At 36.7% G+C, this 17,091-nt stretch overlaps 1 protein-coding gene across 2 annotated transcripts in view; it reads left to right on the top strand.

Annotated features, from left to right (window-relative positions):
* Positions 1-17,091, top strand: part of MAP3K5 (mitogen-activated protein kinase kinase kinase 5) — a 101,582-nt gene that overhangs the window by 44,565 nt on the left and 39,926 nt on the right. For both annotated transcript variants that reach the window (XM_083828374.1, XM_083828375.1), the window contains exons 7-11: positions 2,196-2,366; positions 6,986-7,098; positions 11,463-11,622; positions 13,766-13,919; positions 16,480-16,587. In XM_083828374.1, coding sequence (XP_083684500.1) covers positions 2,196-2,366; positions 6,986-7,098; positions 11,463-11,622; positions 13,766-13,919; positions 16,480-16,587 — 706 coding nt within the window. The remainder of the gene's footprint in view (positions 1-2,195; positions 2,367-6,985; positions 7,099-11,462; positions 11,623-13,765; positions 13,920-16,479; positions 16,588-17,091) is intronic.

Here is a 17,091-nt window from a genome sequence, read left to right as displayed (position 1 = left end):
GAGGTACATTTTTATAGAGAAGACTGTAAGATGTAGCCTTTGAGGGTATCTGGCATACAGAAGGTCTACATAGTGCCTCCAAAGGAGTTCAGATCTGATTTCCCTGTCCCCTTTTCAAATTGAATTTACAGCCTGCAGTCAATGACAGCCATAAAAACATGTATGCCAAGAAGATATTACTTGGGGTAATTGTAACTTTCTCCGTATCTCGAATATAGAGGATGTTTCCTGAGCTAAAGCAGATCTGGAATACTCTGCACGTGTTAATATTTGCTGTGGAAGAAGCTGTTCCTCCTGCTTCTAATCTAGGTCACTAGTACAGAAGGACAGAGCAGCTCAGTTAGGGTTAGTATGACCCAAATTAAGAAAGTGTGTGAACGCACTGATGATGGTAGAGGAAGCAGAAAGAAAGGTAGGGACCTCTGTCTCTGGAGACCAGCAAAGTTTAGGTGGCTCATATCATGAACCACTGCTGTGCCTTAATGTTTTTGTTCTCATTAAGTTCAGCTAGCTACTGTTTTCATCTGGGTTAGTGCTAGTCAATACAAGACACTGGAAGGATTATCAACCTGAAATTGCATTCTGAAAATAGCCCTTCTCTAATCAAAGTCAGCTGGCAAACATGAAGCTGCAGACTGTTGCTTTACTTGAGTGATCATAATGAGAAGACAAAAGGAATCAAACCTTCCACAAATGGTCAAGTGATCATTTGGCAGGGAATCCAAAATAACATAGACTCAAAGAGCTTGGTTATTTGCTTAGCTGAGATCACTTGATTGCTCTGCCTGGGACTGGGAGCACTTGTGCATCTCAGCTAAGTGCACCAGTCTTGCTGCACCACTCTGGAAGTACTTGAGGAGCCTACTGCAAGTGTGTAGTCTGAGTAGACTTTCCTCATTCCTTAGAACTTGACTGGTCTGAAGGTTGGGAAGGAAGGGTACTTGGTTTGATGTATTCTTATCAGGCTAACATCAATAGAGGTTGGCCCAGCACGTGGACTTGCACCGTCTATTGTATTTTGGTTTTGTTTTTTTCCTCAGGAAAGGTGTTCATACTGTCTGCTGAAATGCTTTTGCTCTGTTTTCTCAATTATTTTTTGTTGATACAAATACTCGTTCTTCCTCTGTTACCTAGTTCAGCTTGACTTAAGCCTATTCTTCCGCATCACTTCCTTCTGGAACTGCGTTCATGAGCTCATATTGCTTAGAGTACACATGCTCTGGCCTCTCATTTGACATTTCCTCTGCCTGTGCAGACATGCATTTGATATGTTCCTGCAAAGGGAAGAAAATTCCATTATTGAATCTCTGATAAAGTAGTATGTGCTTTAAGATAGCTGTGACTTTTGATCTTAAGAGACTTTTTAAAAGCCTTTTCGCTATCAAATGAGAATCTGTCAGTAGACCTAAAAACATGTTTGTATATTCCCTCAATTCAAATGATAGTTGTTCAAATTCTGCATGCAACTTCTCCAAAATAAAATATAAACTAGCAAAAAATAAACAAAAAACCCTCTCCTGAAACCACAGAAGAATAGTTTTTGCTGAGAAAGGAGTCATTTGCTTGTTCAGCACACAAATAGGTAAAAACAGTTCTAAACTCTTGATACTGAATGATGTATGTATACAAACTGAGTCACCAGGAAGTGTCTAATGCTTGCAGTTACGTGGTTTATTTGTATGAAATATTTTTGATATTACCTTATTGGTTTCACTTCCTAACCTTCTCTTATAGGGGAATTCAATCTGATTTGTGGTTTTTTTGTTTGCTTCACATTCGAAATGTATCTTAAAAAATCATAAACACAAGAAGGAATCTTTTGTCATTAAAGTATGAATTACTGTGAAATAAAGTTTAGATATGAAACCTGGGTTTATATCTTTACATTTTGTAAGAAAGTATTACTTTCTAAGGATTGCTCTTGAGGCTTGCTTTTGCTTTGCTCTAGCTGATACTTCACGGGGGAGAAAACATGCGTGGGGGGCTTTTATGAAGTTTTTTGTAAGTGTCCCATGATTTAAAATAGTATTTATAAAATAGCCCATTGCATCTAGGAGCACATTTTACATGGGTAAAACATATAAACAAATATAATCAAACTTTAAATATCTAATTTAGCATATATTCAAATATGGTCATGAAAATGTATTTCTTGATAACTTCATTTTTTTAATTGAAATATTTATTTTTAATAGGCGAAATTTGCCTGGAGACAGACAGAAAGCTTTAGAAATTATGATTCCTTTGGTAGAACAGGAAGATCAAGTAGCTTCAGATATGTACTGCCTGGTTGGCCGAATTTACAAGGACATGTTTTTGGAATCTGGATTCATAGATATAGAAAGCAGGGACAAAGGGACGTTCTGGTGAGTACTGTTTTCCTGGTCTATGTCCCTTTCTTAGCTTTGGGAAAACATTCCTTAAACAAGAATATATTTTCTTGGTCTCTGTCAAATATGAAGTTTCTTCCTTACTCTATTATTCTTATGAATCTGGGCCAGACAATAATCAGACTTGAATCAATTGGTCTATCTGCAATCTGATAGATACTTACCAGGTAAGCGTAAAGGTGCTGAGGTATAAATCTGCATTGATGCTTAGGATGTACCGTTTTGTCTTTTTTGACTTCCTTGCTCACGAGGAATATTACCTCATCATCACCATTTAATATTTTCATATTACAGTGGACTGTAGTACCACCAAGAGTCTAAGAAGCACACATTAGATTATACATTCTTATGATAATTTTAGAGGCAGGTATCATGTTATTGCTTCTGAAATGCACCAAAATGATAACTTTAATGTGGAATACATTTTTTTTTAAAGTATTCTTTGTCTCTTATCTTATCCCTCAGGCTTTCAGTTCCCAAAAGACATATTTGTAATGGCAGCACTGGATGCCATCCTAGACTTTTGTCAGGATGAGCTGCTTTTCTCCATTACAATTCAGAAAGAGAATACAGAAAAATCACTGTTGTGCATATCCTGCACATCAGAACCTAGTTCTGTGCTCATCAGCTGCCTATTGAAGTAAATGCTTAGAACTGAAAGCTTGCTTCTCTTTTCCTCATTTATCACTTTTTTCAGTAATCTTCAGATTAGAGCTGTCTTTGGTAAAAGTTTATATATTATTATTTACCATGTATGGTCTCAGAATGCAAGTACAATTCCTAACTGTTGGTCATGCTTTACAGTTTTGTAAAGCTTACTGAACTTTAAAATATGTTAAAATAACAGGAAAGCAATGTATTGTTTCCCTCCTTCCCATTTCATAATTTTAAAGAAAAATTGTATTTTCTCTAAGACAAAGCTCATAAGCAACTTTTGAAATAATGTTTAAAAAAATATTTTGCTAATGTCATGAATTAATGTAAAAAGAAAACTGTAGTAGTTGTGTATACAAGTACTAGGCATTACCATGAGCTAAACAGAATAGATAGATTTGCTGTTGTATATCTTTCTTTTTCCTCATTCTTAATTTTCATTTATCTGTTTAAGAACAGATAAACTGAGATTTTCAAACAGAATTAAGAAAGACTATATGTTTAACAGGGGTAATTACTTACTAGGGTATTTCACATATATCAGTCATGATGCTCATCTATTTGACGAGGTGCAATGATCGCATTCGGGCGTAAAAGCTTGCAAAAGGACAGGAGGCTGGCAGCTCCTGCAGTGGGGTGGGGTGGGGATGCTGACAAGTCAGCCCCTAAAAATAATCTCTGAAGTCTCTGGCAAAGACGACCCAACACAGACTGCTTGGTGGGCCAGCTGCCATAGGGCTAGGTTGTGTCAGTTAGGCTGGAATTTGGCCTATCTGCTACAGGTTCCATCCACTCGCTTTTAGTTTGTACTTCGTTGGACGTTGATTTGAATTCTAGTGCTAGTCATACAGCAGGCTTGGTGGGGCTGAAAGGTTGAGCCATAACCCAACCGATGGCTCCTGGGAGGGAGCAGAGCTACTACGGGTGCTACAGCGGGGGCAGGAGTAAGGTGCATACAGGAACAACGCCTCCATGGTAGTGTTAGTTTATGTTGAGATAAGGGTTCTTATCTCTGTTTTTTAGACAAATGAGGATGCAGGAGAAGTATAGTGAATTGTATAAGGAAAGAATTTGGCAGCAGAACCAAAGTACTGGTTTTGCAACAGCCTGTGATGTGAAGGTACTTCAGCCTATTTAAAAAAAAAAGGCAGTAAGTTTGCTTTTATGACAATTAAAAAGCAGAATAAAAGACATTTATATAAATATGAGACAAGAAATGAAAGACTAATTATTAACTGTCACTTTCTTGTTGCTTACTGACAGTGTAAATCAGACTCACCAATGCTGTCAAGTCTGTATTCAGAATTTCTTACTGCTACCTCTCTAATTCAGTGTCCACATTGCAACATTTTCCCAAATGTCAGCTTCAATTTCTTGATGGCAATTTAATTGCATCAGCTAAGCCAACCTCTAACTTTATAGGCAGATTTTTAAACCTGACTGCTTTTCCACAATGCTGCACAGGTGCTTCCAGTGATACTTAGGGTTTGACAAGGCACACCAATTGCACCTGCTGAATTTAAATCAGTTCAGTGAACAGATATGACTTGAGTTATTTGGTTATTTGGAAAGTGTGAACATTTTCATCTGTTCAAAATTAATTATTACAGATTTTTTTTAATTTTTGTTTGTAAATTATTGCTGTGCAAACTGTGGATATAAGGCAGATTCGAGAATGTCAGCACAGGATCACAACAGATGTAAAATTATGCTTTTGGTTATAAGGATTCAGGAGACTTAAATAAGACTTCAGAGTTCCAAGATACTAGTATTTCTTGGTGCAGATAGCATGTAGATGGCTAGAAAGATGAGTTTCAACTATGGGGAAGGGAGAAGCATCATGTCTATATTTGGTTCCTGATTGTTTTTTTCTTATGCATGTTGCAAAAATTGTGTTAGAGGATGGTACTTGTCAGTCTAAGTATAAAGAAGCCAAGGACTGAGCATAATAAAGGAAATCAGTCTTATTATCCTATGAATTGGTTTCTTAGTCTGTGAGGGTCACAGCACATATTTTTTGGGTGTATGGCTGTTTTCATTGCCTGTATATGACATGGCATAAATAAAGGCATCCTTTTTGTGGGGCTGTTCCATCGTGTCTGCAAGCAGTGACTATTTTGTATGCCTAAGGTCATCTCTGTTTCTTTTGCCTGTATGATTAACATTGTTTACAGCACAAATGTTCCCACTTGATGTGCATTAGAGATACAAAACTTCAGAATTTAAAAGCAAAGGAGGTATGTATCTGTCCTAGAACTAGAGCAATTTGGGTAGTCATGCGAGAAATCAGGCATTTTGTAGCAAAATGAATAGGCGGAAGCATGAAGTCTCCTGTATTGAAACAAACAGTACTTATTTTCAAGGTTTTTTCTTCTTTTCTGTCAATTATTCTGCCAATCTTTCCTCTCTTTCCTGATACTGCATGACAATTACAGCATGAAAGATCACTAGGGGAGGAAAGGGAGTCCAGTTTCCAAAGTTGTCCTGTCTCTAAACCAATTATGCCAGCCAACTGGTCTCCTCCAAATGTATTTGTTTAGAATCAATGAGGGTCTTTCTGCTTCATTGGTGGCTTTTTATTAGGTTTATTTTTTGTGATGGTATGTTGTTTTAGTGACCAAAAATGTTTTGTATGTGTTTTCTTCCTTATTTTCTTGTAACTGACAGCAGAAGAGGAAAGGCAGATGATGAAAGAAAAGAAGAAATTGTCTGCTCAGATCCTTATGCAGGGTTTTTTAAAGGAGTGCTAGACTCTTGTCTAATGATTAAGTTCTTGGAGGTGGGCAGAGCAATAGTACAGGAAGAGCATGTATGTAGCAGATTGAAGAGGAGCGTGTCTTGCAGTTTTAGAAAGCAGAGCTTTAGAGCAGGGAAAAAAGGTATATATTGGGCCTGCTAGGATCAAAATATCATAATTTTGCTTTCATGTCAAAGTGTGGTCTGGAAGCCAAATCCTCAGGTTTTGTATAGTTTTTTCTTTCCTTCCTTATGTATTAATCTTACAACATGCTTCATTTTTGTAATCTGTATGTTTGCCTGGGTTTTTCCTCTCCTTTTGAATGTAATTATAAACTTCATTCCTTTTATTACAGTGCAGTAGTGTTAACTGCATCTGTTGTGCTCCCTACCTCACATATGTTAGTTTCGTTTACCTTCTTACAGAGGTGCATATATAAAACCAAATTATGTTCTTATTCAATAGAACAAGTTTAAAACACTGTAGATTTCTTCTGTTTTGTCATCGAGACATTACTAGGATTAAGTCTGCTCTGTTTGTGTGACACCCCTGGACTTCTTTTAAGACAAGATTTGAGCTAGGTGAATACCACTGCCATTCCCTCACTCTCTTGTTCACATCCTTCTTGAGAAGAATCAAATCTAGTGTTGTCCATTCCTTATGTGAATAGACTTATGAGGACAAAGTTAGTAAAGAATAAACCTTGTAGTAGCTGAAATCATGGCTGAATGCAAAGCGTGTTTTTTGTGTTTCTGTGCTTATGCATTTTGATATGCATGTATGTCACTGGAGCAGATCAGTCTAAAGTTTCAAGTTATTAAAAATCCATATATTTAAGAGTAAATTAAAGAGCCTATTAATAAATAAAACTGTGAAACGGGTCTATTACAAGTTGATAATATTTTCTTTTAAACTCAATGGAAGAATTGCAAATCTAGTAAGAGACTATAAATTTACTGGGGTGGGTGACTGTAGTCTGTACTTGTGTGAAGGGAAAGAAGTGTGAGGAGCAAGTGTATGTTATAAGTAACGAACTCCTAAATAATAGCCAAAAATCATGTGTGGAAAACAGTAAAATATTTTTCCTTCCATGGATTTTTGCTGTGTAAACAGAAGATAAGCACTTAAAGTACCTAAAAGTATAATTATGTACCTATTAGATTGCATTATTTAGAAAGTAAACTTGTGTGGTTTTTTTTTCTAGGTTCAAGAAGGCATTTGAGTCAGAGCCAACATTGCAGTCAGGAATCAATTATGCAGTTCTCCTCCTGGCAGCTGGACATTGCTTTGATACTTCCTTTGAGCTTCGGAAAGTTGGTAATTATAGCTTGCAAATTCACAGTGAAATTGCTTTCTAGTGAAAGTATAACACCACCCACTGTCACAAGGGAAAAAAAAATCTAATGGTTGTGTATGAAAGCTTTGATATTGAGTATGTGAACATCTAAATTAGTCTCTCGCACCACCGTTAATCCCACCTGGTTGATGGTGTGCACTGTCATGAAGACCCGGTTCCGGACTGAAAGTCTACAGGTTACCAGAGCTCAGTGAAAACTGACAGTCCTTCTTTTCAGTGCTGTCTTTTTTGTGAGCCAGAAGGAACAGTTGAAGGGAAAATCCAGTTCTAGGTAGCAGTCTTAAAAAAAAAAAAAATAACAAAAAAATCCACCTATGGAATGCTTGGAAATACAGACAAAGAGCCTATCCTTACAGTGGTGAAAATACTTGACTTGATGTTGGGGGGTGGATTAAGAGGTGAAAGAATCATGTTTCTCTTCAGATGTTCTCCTGAGGTTTCCTGAACCTCTGTATTAAGGGGTCTGTCTTGTTTGTGATTTTGTGATTTTACTGTATTTGAGGAGAACGCAAACTCTCAAGGAATTCACAAGAGAGAGCACTGAAAGTTGTAATAGGTAGTAAAATATACTTTCTAACTGGCATTTTTTTCCATTAAATTATATAATTCTTGACTTATTGCAAATTCTTTTTTTAATCCTTTAAGCAGAAGGAAGCAATGTTTGTCATTCCACGGGATCTGTCTGTAATGAGCCACTGCACTAGTTTAGAAGTCATGTGTGCAGTTTATCTCTGGAAGTAAAGTTCTAGATGAAGAATTTTTTTGAGCATGAAGCTCTGAGATGGTTACTTTCATATAGATTATAGAAGTGGAATTTTATGTTTTTGTTGCTTTAATGAAGCTACTTTAGATGTGATGGGCTGTGTAGAGTTGCCCCAACCACCATATTTGCCCTTCTGTAAGTGGGTGAATTTGGGGGGGGGGGGGGGGGGCTTGGATAGAATGCTTTCATCTCCTACACTGAAATATGAATTCGTGTCAGTGTAGGTGGTAAAATAATATATACATTTTGCTTTCTACATAATATTTGCAAATATTCACTCAGCTGACTTGATTTTAAATTACAGATGGTGTAGTGCATCTGGACTATATTTATTATGTGGTTTAATTTGAATCCTTCCCTTTTAAAGAAAATTCAGTTGCACACAGACTATGGAAAACTAGATTTGGACAAGCTGATTAGCCAGATTTCATAAGTATGTTATTTGTAGGGATCAGATGTTTGGTGTCATCTTGTGAGTTTATCCAGTGTTTGCCCTACTGTTAGTGTGGAGAATGGTACAGAAGTTAAGGTTCCTTATTACTTAAGGTTCCATCCATGGCTGATGAATGTGATTTAGAGGAGAAATATCCGGTAGGTGTTTGGAAGTTAGTTTTGTTTTTTTAATGAGATGTTGGTGTGCCAGTCTCTCATGTAAATACTTAGGTGGTGTCTGCTGAAAACCCTTAAAGCAGACAATCCCTCCAGTGATCATAGAATCATATAAGAATAATACATCATAGAATGGTTTGGGTTAGAAGGGACCTTAAAAAATCATCAAATTCCACCCCCCACCCACCATGGGCAGGGACACCTTCCACTAGGCTGCTACCTTACCACCCTCACAGTAAATAATTTCTTCCTAATATATAATCTAAACCTACCCTCTTTTAGTTTGAAACTGTTACCCCTTGTCTTCTCACTACAGTCCCTGGTAAAAGTGTCTCTCTCCATCTTTCCTGTAGGCCCTCTTCAGGTACTGTAAGGGATCTGCTAGTGTCTAATATTTATTATTTTGTTATAGGAAATATTGTAAAAATACTATAAGCTTCATCTATCTGTGTTGAAAGAAGATTTCAAATGCATGTATAGTACACACCCCGTGTGTATCATTGGTCATTGAGTTCTTGGTGTTAAGACTGTGGTCCACGTTGATATAATGAGCTTTGTCAGTTGACTTGAGTTGTCGTTGCCTTGGACTAATGTTAATGTTTTTAAACAAAAGTAAGCAAAACCACAGATTTTGTGCAATTTATTTTCTGTCCAAAGGATCTGTAATGCTTATGTTATTTTTCTGATGGTCGCTTCCTTGTTTTGATCTGTGTGTATAAGGACCATTCATTAGCAGCAGTTGGATCTTTCTGGCAGTGTTTTCAGCTTGGTGTCCACATGTAGCATTCTTATAGCACATAAAAATTACAGGAAGACTGTCTTCTGGAGGGAGATGAGGAGGTGGGTGAGAGCAAGCTGATTGAAGTTCAGTCCAGGTTCCAGTGGAAATTATGTGGGTAGGTTGGGAAAGGCTAAGGAAAGATATTGTCCTTCACAGCACTTCAGAGGGTGTATGAGGCTGTAATTAGAAAATTCACATCTGGTTACATTGCCAATAATTTAATAAATTTGGTAAAACTAAGGATAACTCCAGTAACCAAAAGACTTTTTATCCATTTGCATCAGATCAAAAAATTGCCTTTTAAAAGTTCCTACCTATACTTGCCAGAATAAAAGTTCAAAATGAAATGATCGAATAAAACATTAATAATATTGTATATTATTATATTTTCTGAACACTGTTGTTTTCTTAACCATATAAAATCACAGAAATTTGAGACAAAAACTTAAACACAGTGCTTTGCATTGGCAGTAATGATCTCTGCAGACTGTGCAACTTTGATACACAAAGGATCCAGCAATATGAATTGTTCTGTCAATATTTGAGCAAGGAAAGCAGTTTATTTATGAAGCCTTCATAGTAATGTTTAACTGGTAGTATCTTCTTACTGTATGTTATTTTCTTTGCAGCTGTGGGTATATTCATGGCATTAATGGCTATTCTGGCATTAATGGCTTCTGTATTTTTGCTCATTTTTAAGGCAAAAAAGTATTTTTGATAAAATGTGCTGGAATTCAGCTGATGCTTTTTTGTTGCTGGTTTTGCTTTTGTGATTGTGAAGTTTATCAAAAAAGGAGAGAATGTCTTGACTTTGCCTGGATGTTCTCACACTCTCAAACTTTTAAAGATGATGAGATTAAAATAAGTTAGAGAAAGTATAAGAGAAGGCCATAAACTTGGAATTCCATGTTTTCTCTTCAGGAATAAACGTCTTTCCCTAAGAAGCAAATAATGCTTTTAATTACACTGAAGTATTACTTTGTTCTGTATGTTACTCAGGCATGACAACTTGTTAGCAAGGGAGCACAAAGTGAAATACAGGCATGAAATAGACTATAGACCTCTTGTATTCAAAGTGTAAAATTGTATCCATTTATTGTCTGGGGTTGAGAACATAAACATATAAACAACAGCAGAAAACAAAATGGATTTTGTTGTCTGAAATCTAGTTAATGTAATAATATCTATTTCGATGAGATTTATTGCTGGCTTCCAGAATGAAATGTAGTAAGCTAGCTACTTAAGGAAAGTTAAGGGGAAAAAATATAGATCAGTTGCATTGAAACTTGTTGTGAATACTCAGCCGTGAATATCAAGGACAATGGCAGGTGATGTGGGAGGGAAACTGCCGTAGTTGAGCAGTGTGGGAAAAGTCAATAAGTGGGCTACTGTGATGAAGAGGCTTGTCTAACAACCTGGAAATTATTTTGTTTGCAGGGGATGGTGTAGCCTATCTCCTGTTTGCTATAAATATGCAGTAGCTAATGTGATCTAAAAATCATCCTGAAGACCACAGGGAAACTTGTAGCTTTCAGAAAACTTAGCAAGTCAAAATAAGACCTGAGGCTCTCCATAATCTCGAGTTGCTGAGGGACTTATGAATATTAATAGATGTCTTTCATTGGGGTAGGACTTGCGGCAATTAAAAGAACATCACTGCTGGAAGAAGGCCAGTGGATCATCTGTTCCTTCTGCATGGGACCTTGTCTATAAAGGTAAGTTTGGGGCTTGGGGCTTATAAGTCAAAAAAAAAAAAAAAAAAAAAAACCACAAACAACAACAGCAGAAAAAAACGTAATAGGTGCCTTATTCAGCATCTGTTAAGTTTTTGCAGCTATGTTGTGTAGCCTAAGGCCCCAATTTACCTTTACAGATGAGGTCCATGCAAGAACATAGGTAATCTGACTGTGGCCTTGTCCTGACAGTGATGTCTTAAATTTCCTTTCTTGAGAAGCCTTTAGGAAGAGGGGGAGGGGAAATAAAAATCTACTACCGCTTAGGGTGTTTGGAAGGCTTATAACGTTAACTGGTAAGTATATTTTCCATCTTATTTCATTAGAAATGGAGAGGCTGCAGTAACTTAAGCAATGAATAGATTTCAAATCGGGGAAATGGTTATTTTAAAAGTACATTAATACATTCCTGTGACCTATTATTTTTTTTTACTACAGGGGTAAAGATCAGCAGCCTGCTTGGTAAAAAGGGGAGCTTGGAGAAACTGCAGAGCTATTGGGAAGTAGGATCTTTCTTGGGGGCCAGTATGTTGGCTAATGACCACATAAGAGTGATCCAGGCTTCAGAAAAGCTGTTTAAGCTAAAGGCACCAGCATGGTAAGGTGATAAGTAAGATCGTGTACATTACTGTATTTTAAAACATTGGACTCCTTCACCTATCACAGTCAGCATTGTATTTAACTGACAGATTTTGCTAGTCTGTGTGGAGTTTCATTGCACTTTACCTAGATGGGGGACTCTCTTCCTCTTTTCCCTTCACTCATGGATAGATGTGATATGGCTCTGTTTTGGTGGCTGAGAAGGACAGATTCACCATTGGCCTGGTGGTAGGGGTATGTGGGTTTAGTCATAATTGTCTGAATGTTTCTGGGAGTGCAGACAGCGTGGCTAAAGGGGCATGGATGTACCTTGGAATACTTTCGTGATTATTGCACATATCAGCTATTTTAAGAACTTGAATACGAATGCGCTATCTGGTGCAAGTTGATCTGATTATAATTGAGAAGAATTAAGATTAAAGTCCAATTAATGGAAAGGTTATTTGCAAATAATGGAAAGGATATATATCTAGAGGTTAAAGGCAGCCCTGTAGACTTAATTTCTGTTATGCAGAGGCCAAAAGATGTGTGTTCTAACTGCAGTGCAGGCTTCTGGCACCTGTTCTGCTTTGGATGTGGGCAGCAAGTAGGGACCAGATGCTTACTCAAAGACTACAGACCTGTTAGCTGGGAAGAACCAAGATTTCTTTCTGACTCAAGTTGTCACTCTACCAATCAAGGCTTCCTGTATTGCAGCCTTATGTATTTTTGCCTTTGTATAAAGGTAGAAAAGTCTGTCTCCAGAAGCTGATCAGAGGGGAATCTATTTATGCTAAGACATGGAAATCCTGAACTTACTGGTACAACGTAAGAAACTGTTGAAATGGAGAACTCTGATTTTTCTGACCAAATACGTTGTTAAAAGCTGTTCAGAGCATGTTTATATGCAACACTTCCCATTTTTACTATGTGCATGTTGTACTGAGGAGCTGGATAGCACTCTAGGAATCTCCTGGTAGAGTTTTCTGGAGTTTATGAATGCCTGTTTGTCAGGATTTTATGTACCCAGTTCCTTTGGGATTTAAGCCTGTGGATTAAACTCTGAAAAAAACAGCATGCTCTCTTGTGCTTCAGAAAATTTCTCCTGTGAGCAATTCCTTCTCAGTCTGTTGCCTGCTGTTCAGTAGAGTGCCCCAGTGTAAAGGGAAGTAGATACAGTACCTTATGCAAGATATCCGCACAATCTAAGAGGGAGAATTGGACAAGGTATAGCTATGGAACTGTTCCCAAGAGGCCCTCTGAATTTGCATTATATCTTCTTGTATATAGCCTGTAAATAAATTTTCTATGAATAGTCTAACAGCGATAAGGTGGTAGCTGTGATAAATCCTCTTTAGGCATATGTATCTCATTTCAGTTGTTTTCAATAAAGAAAAAAATGCCCAAGGCTGTTTGCAACTTTTTTGAAAAATGCCCAAAGAAAACAATGTGATGAGGAGCCCCATAAACTAACCCTGCGAAGGAGAATATTGGAGAGAGGGATGAGCTGCACTCGAGAGACATTCAGCACTGCTGTTGTCCTTTCCCCAGTAATTCCAAAAAGGCTGTTTAGCATAATTGTTGTTGTCTTCATACGGTAATCAATTCCAGAAGCGCTGTGCTTCAAAAATCTGAATTAAACAACTGCCAGCGCAGATGCTATACAGAAAACAGAATAGTGTAGAAAGTTAAACTAGTGCAGTATTTTTTTGAGCTATCATTTGAGGTTGGTTTACTATCTTTATATACTATTTACGTATTATTTTATCAAATAATATTTTATATACTTTTATATGCTATACTATCATTTGAGATTGATTTACTATGGAAAAAAGTTGGACATGGGCACATTTTGGTCCATAGGCGGAGGATTTAGGTATTTCAGGAAGCTTTTATGGTTTAGGATAGTAGACAGTATAAACAATCAGGAATATATGCAGGAAGTTTTGTCCCAGAACTCATCTGTATTTCAGATTAATAACGTAGCTGCTGTGTTTCCAGTTCTAAATGAGGAACTGCTATTATTGAAAGCAGTCCTAGAGAACCGAAATTGTACTGACTGCCTTGGTGTTGCAGTGGTGGGTGCTTCAGTTATAATTAAGGGTAGACATTATTATTTGCAAACTGTATTTTATTTATTGTATATGCTTGAATGATCACAGGTACCTGAAGTCTATCGTAGAGACTATTTTGATATATCAGCATTTTAAGAAACTGAATCCTGAACAACATATGGCCAAACAGGAACTTGTGGACTTCTGGATGGACTTCCTTGTTGAAGCCACAAAGACAGATGTGACTGTAGTTAGATTTCCAGTAAGTGTGTTTTTTTGTTTTTAATTGTGACATGAAGGAAATGAATACAAAACACTGCTTGTTCGTAGGTTCCCAGACAATAAACTGCTTGTCCAGAAGAAATGCATTTGGCCTGCATATTAGACTGTCTTAATCGATTTCACATGGCTACAATGGGATTGCACAGTGTGTTCCAATAAAGTACTGAGAGTCAAAATAGATATTTAGTGTTTGCTACCAATGGGTATGCTTCTAAAACAAAACTTTGCAATGCATTCCAGGTGATACTATATTAAGATACATTTTGAAGAAAAGACATTTAATTCCAGTCTTTCTCTGACTCAACAGGCTTCGCATATCCTGTTGCCAACTAAGCATGTGCTCTGTTAGAGCTTAAAAATCTAGTGGAGGTAAAAATCAGACTAAACAGACAAATCTTTTTTTCAGCTACCAAACAACACATTTCAGTAATGCTGCACTATAACTTGTGTATATTTCTGATTTCTTGCACAAATACTCTGGTGAAATATTTTTATTAGATACCTTAGCGTTGTACAATGTGCTGTAAAAAGTTCTTTGCCTCTATATATTAATGATATACGATGAGGAAATAATGTCTTGGATATTCCTTTTAGCTAACTATTAGCAAATATAGCTTTTTGTTTTAAATAGTCGCTATTACCCCCCAAGATACTTGAAGTGCATACTTGTTTTGTACAGTTCTTCTGGCTTCAGGTTGTAAATGGGATAATAAATGATAAGGAAGAATGTAGTGTTGAACAGCAATGGACTGAGACAGTGAAATGAAAGCAACATGGAACAGTCTAGGGAGTCTCTTTCTGCTTCTCTGAGGAGAATGAGCCTAAAGTTTTGCAGAGAAACAAAATATTTTGAATCCACTCTTTTTAAAAAGAACACAGCCCAGTCTTATGATTTTGATGACAAAATGTCACAACTAAATACTTAAAATAGCCTTTGACTTACAGAACAGTCCAAGACAAATAATTTATTTTCTTATTAATATCAAAAGACAAAATGCTCATAGTAATAGCAAGAGCCAAAAGACACACTCAGTGACCACAGAGTTTGATTGTATTTGAAAACCTGTACAGGAAACTGTTCTGGTGTTGCTGACAGATGTCCTCTCTTGTTAAAATATATATATATATATATATATATATATATAAAATTGTGCCTATTCAAAAGAAAAACCATACCATGCAACAAGTCAACAAAATGAAACATAGTAACTTCTTTACATTTACAAATAACTATGTTTACAAAAAAAAATCATCCTCTTTTAGAAAGTCTCAGAGCTTAAATTTAAGGACTTTGGGCATTGGTACTCACTTAGCTGGCAGTTGGTCTCCTGCCTGGTAGCATTGGTGTCGTAATTTTCTTTGCAGCAATTAGAGGAACAAATGACGTGGCTTGTATAGCAAGTAGGCAGTAGCCTAACGACCTCAGTTCATGAAATGGTCTAAACCAGATTTTAAAAACTCTGTCTAGAGATGCAGATAGACACATTTGAAATTCCACTGGACATCCATTTACACAATTAAATGCCTCAGTGCCTTTCAAAATTTGGCCTTGTGCTTCTTTCAGTTTGTCCATGTGCTCATTGACTCTGTAGAAGCTGCTGGGACTTAGATTTGACTGATGGCTCTTTCCAATCATTCATTACTTTCTAAAGCAATTCTTTGAACTCCCAAAATCAGTTTGGTGGAAGATAGAGTAGCTTCTTCTTGAATTAATATAATACTTCTCGTTATTCAGAATGAGAATACCTTCCACACAGGCACTACAGATTTGTCATTTTAGACATCAGATTTTTACCTCTGAAAATCTATAAGAAACGCATAAACAGTTTTAATAAGAAACCACACTTCTTCAAATAGCCGAGCTTTGTTGACTTTTTCCCTTACAGGGTGTAGATCTGGATGTAATTCATTATTAAAGTAGCAGATTGTCTTCATTTACCAAGTGGCTATGTTAGACTCAATCTTGATGTATTGTATCCCATCTCTTTTACATAATATTTCTAGTTTTAGTTTTATTCTAGGAGGTTTTCTATAATCTTTAGCTGTCAGCCTCTTGCAGTGATGCTTGTTGCTTATGAGAAAATCATTTAATCTGGTACTGTGGTTCACATTGGTCTAAATCAAAAGCAGTTCATTCTAACTCTAGGCTAATGTGTGTTTTCAAATTTACCCAAATGTACTTCTACCAAAGATAATTAAGGTACACCCTGAATCTTGTCTACATGGGAGATATGTTCTCGAATGGCATTGCAATGGAAGGACTTGTGACAGAAGGTTTTCTAAATCTGATGGCTGTCAGAGAATTCACTTGGAAAATTACACGTCACTCATAGCATGTATCTTAATTTAAAAAAATTGGCATTTTTTATCTTAAGTTACTGTGAGCCACACTAAACTAGCCCAGTACCTAAAACTCTATCATTCATCCTGTTTCCCCTGTTTTTCTTGCTCTAGCATGACTACAGAAATAGTTTTAAAAGATTTTAATACTTCATAAATTTTACATTTGGTACTAACTCTTGCATTTTATTTTCTACAAGGTTTTAATATTGGAACCAACAAAAATCTATCAACCCTCATATCTCTCCATCAACAGTGAAGCTGAGGAGAAGACTGTGTCTATCTGGCATGTGCTGCCTGATGACAAGGTATCATGATGTTGTCTGCAGTAGAAACTTTTTTCCACAATTTAAAAGTATGTGTGGAATATAAGGCATATAACACAAACGGTTGTATCTAATGTTATCTTCTGTAAAGGAGAGGGTGATTTAGCAACATATATGAAAATAATGTGCACATACATTGCCAGGTGTTTTTTCTTTTAAGTTTGAGCTGTCGCTTAATGTATCTTTGGTCTCCAGATTTTCGGTCTCCACTATCTTTAAAACTAACTTGCATCTTCTTTCAGATTATTTATAACCAGTGTATAATATCAACAGATCTGTGGCTTAAGACTTCTTAAATAACTTGCAATATACTGTCATTATACAGATGATTGCATTGATGATAACTTCCTTCTCCAAGTGATAGAGGAGCCAACAAGAAGTGCTGTGCTGGAGCTCATTCTTATCAAAGTTCAACAAGGCCAAGAGCAAGGTCCTACATCTGGGATAGGGCAATCCCAAGCACAAATGCAGTCAGGGTAGAGAATG

The sequence above is a fragment of the Anser anser genome (assembly GCF_964211835.1).
Source record: "Anser anser genome assembly, chromosome: 3".
Classification (NCBI taxonomy): Eukaryota; Metazoa; Chordata; class Aves; order Anseriformes; family Anatidae; genus Anser; species Anser anser.
Note: the sequence above shows the minus strand (reverse complement) of the source record. Positions and strands in the feature narration are given on the sequence as shown.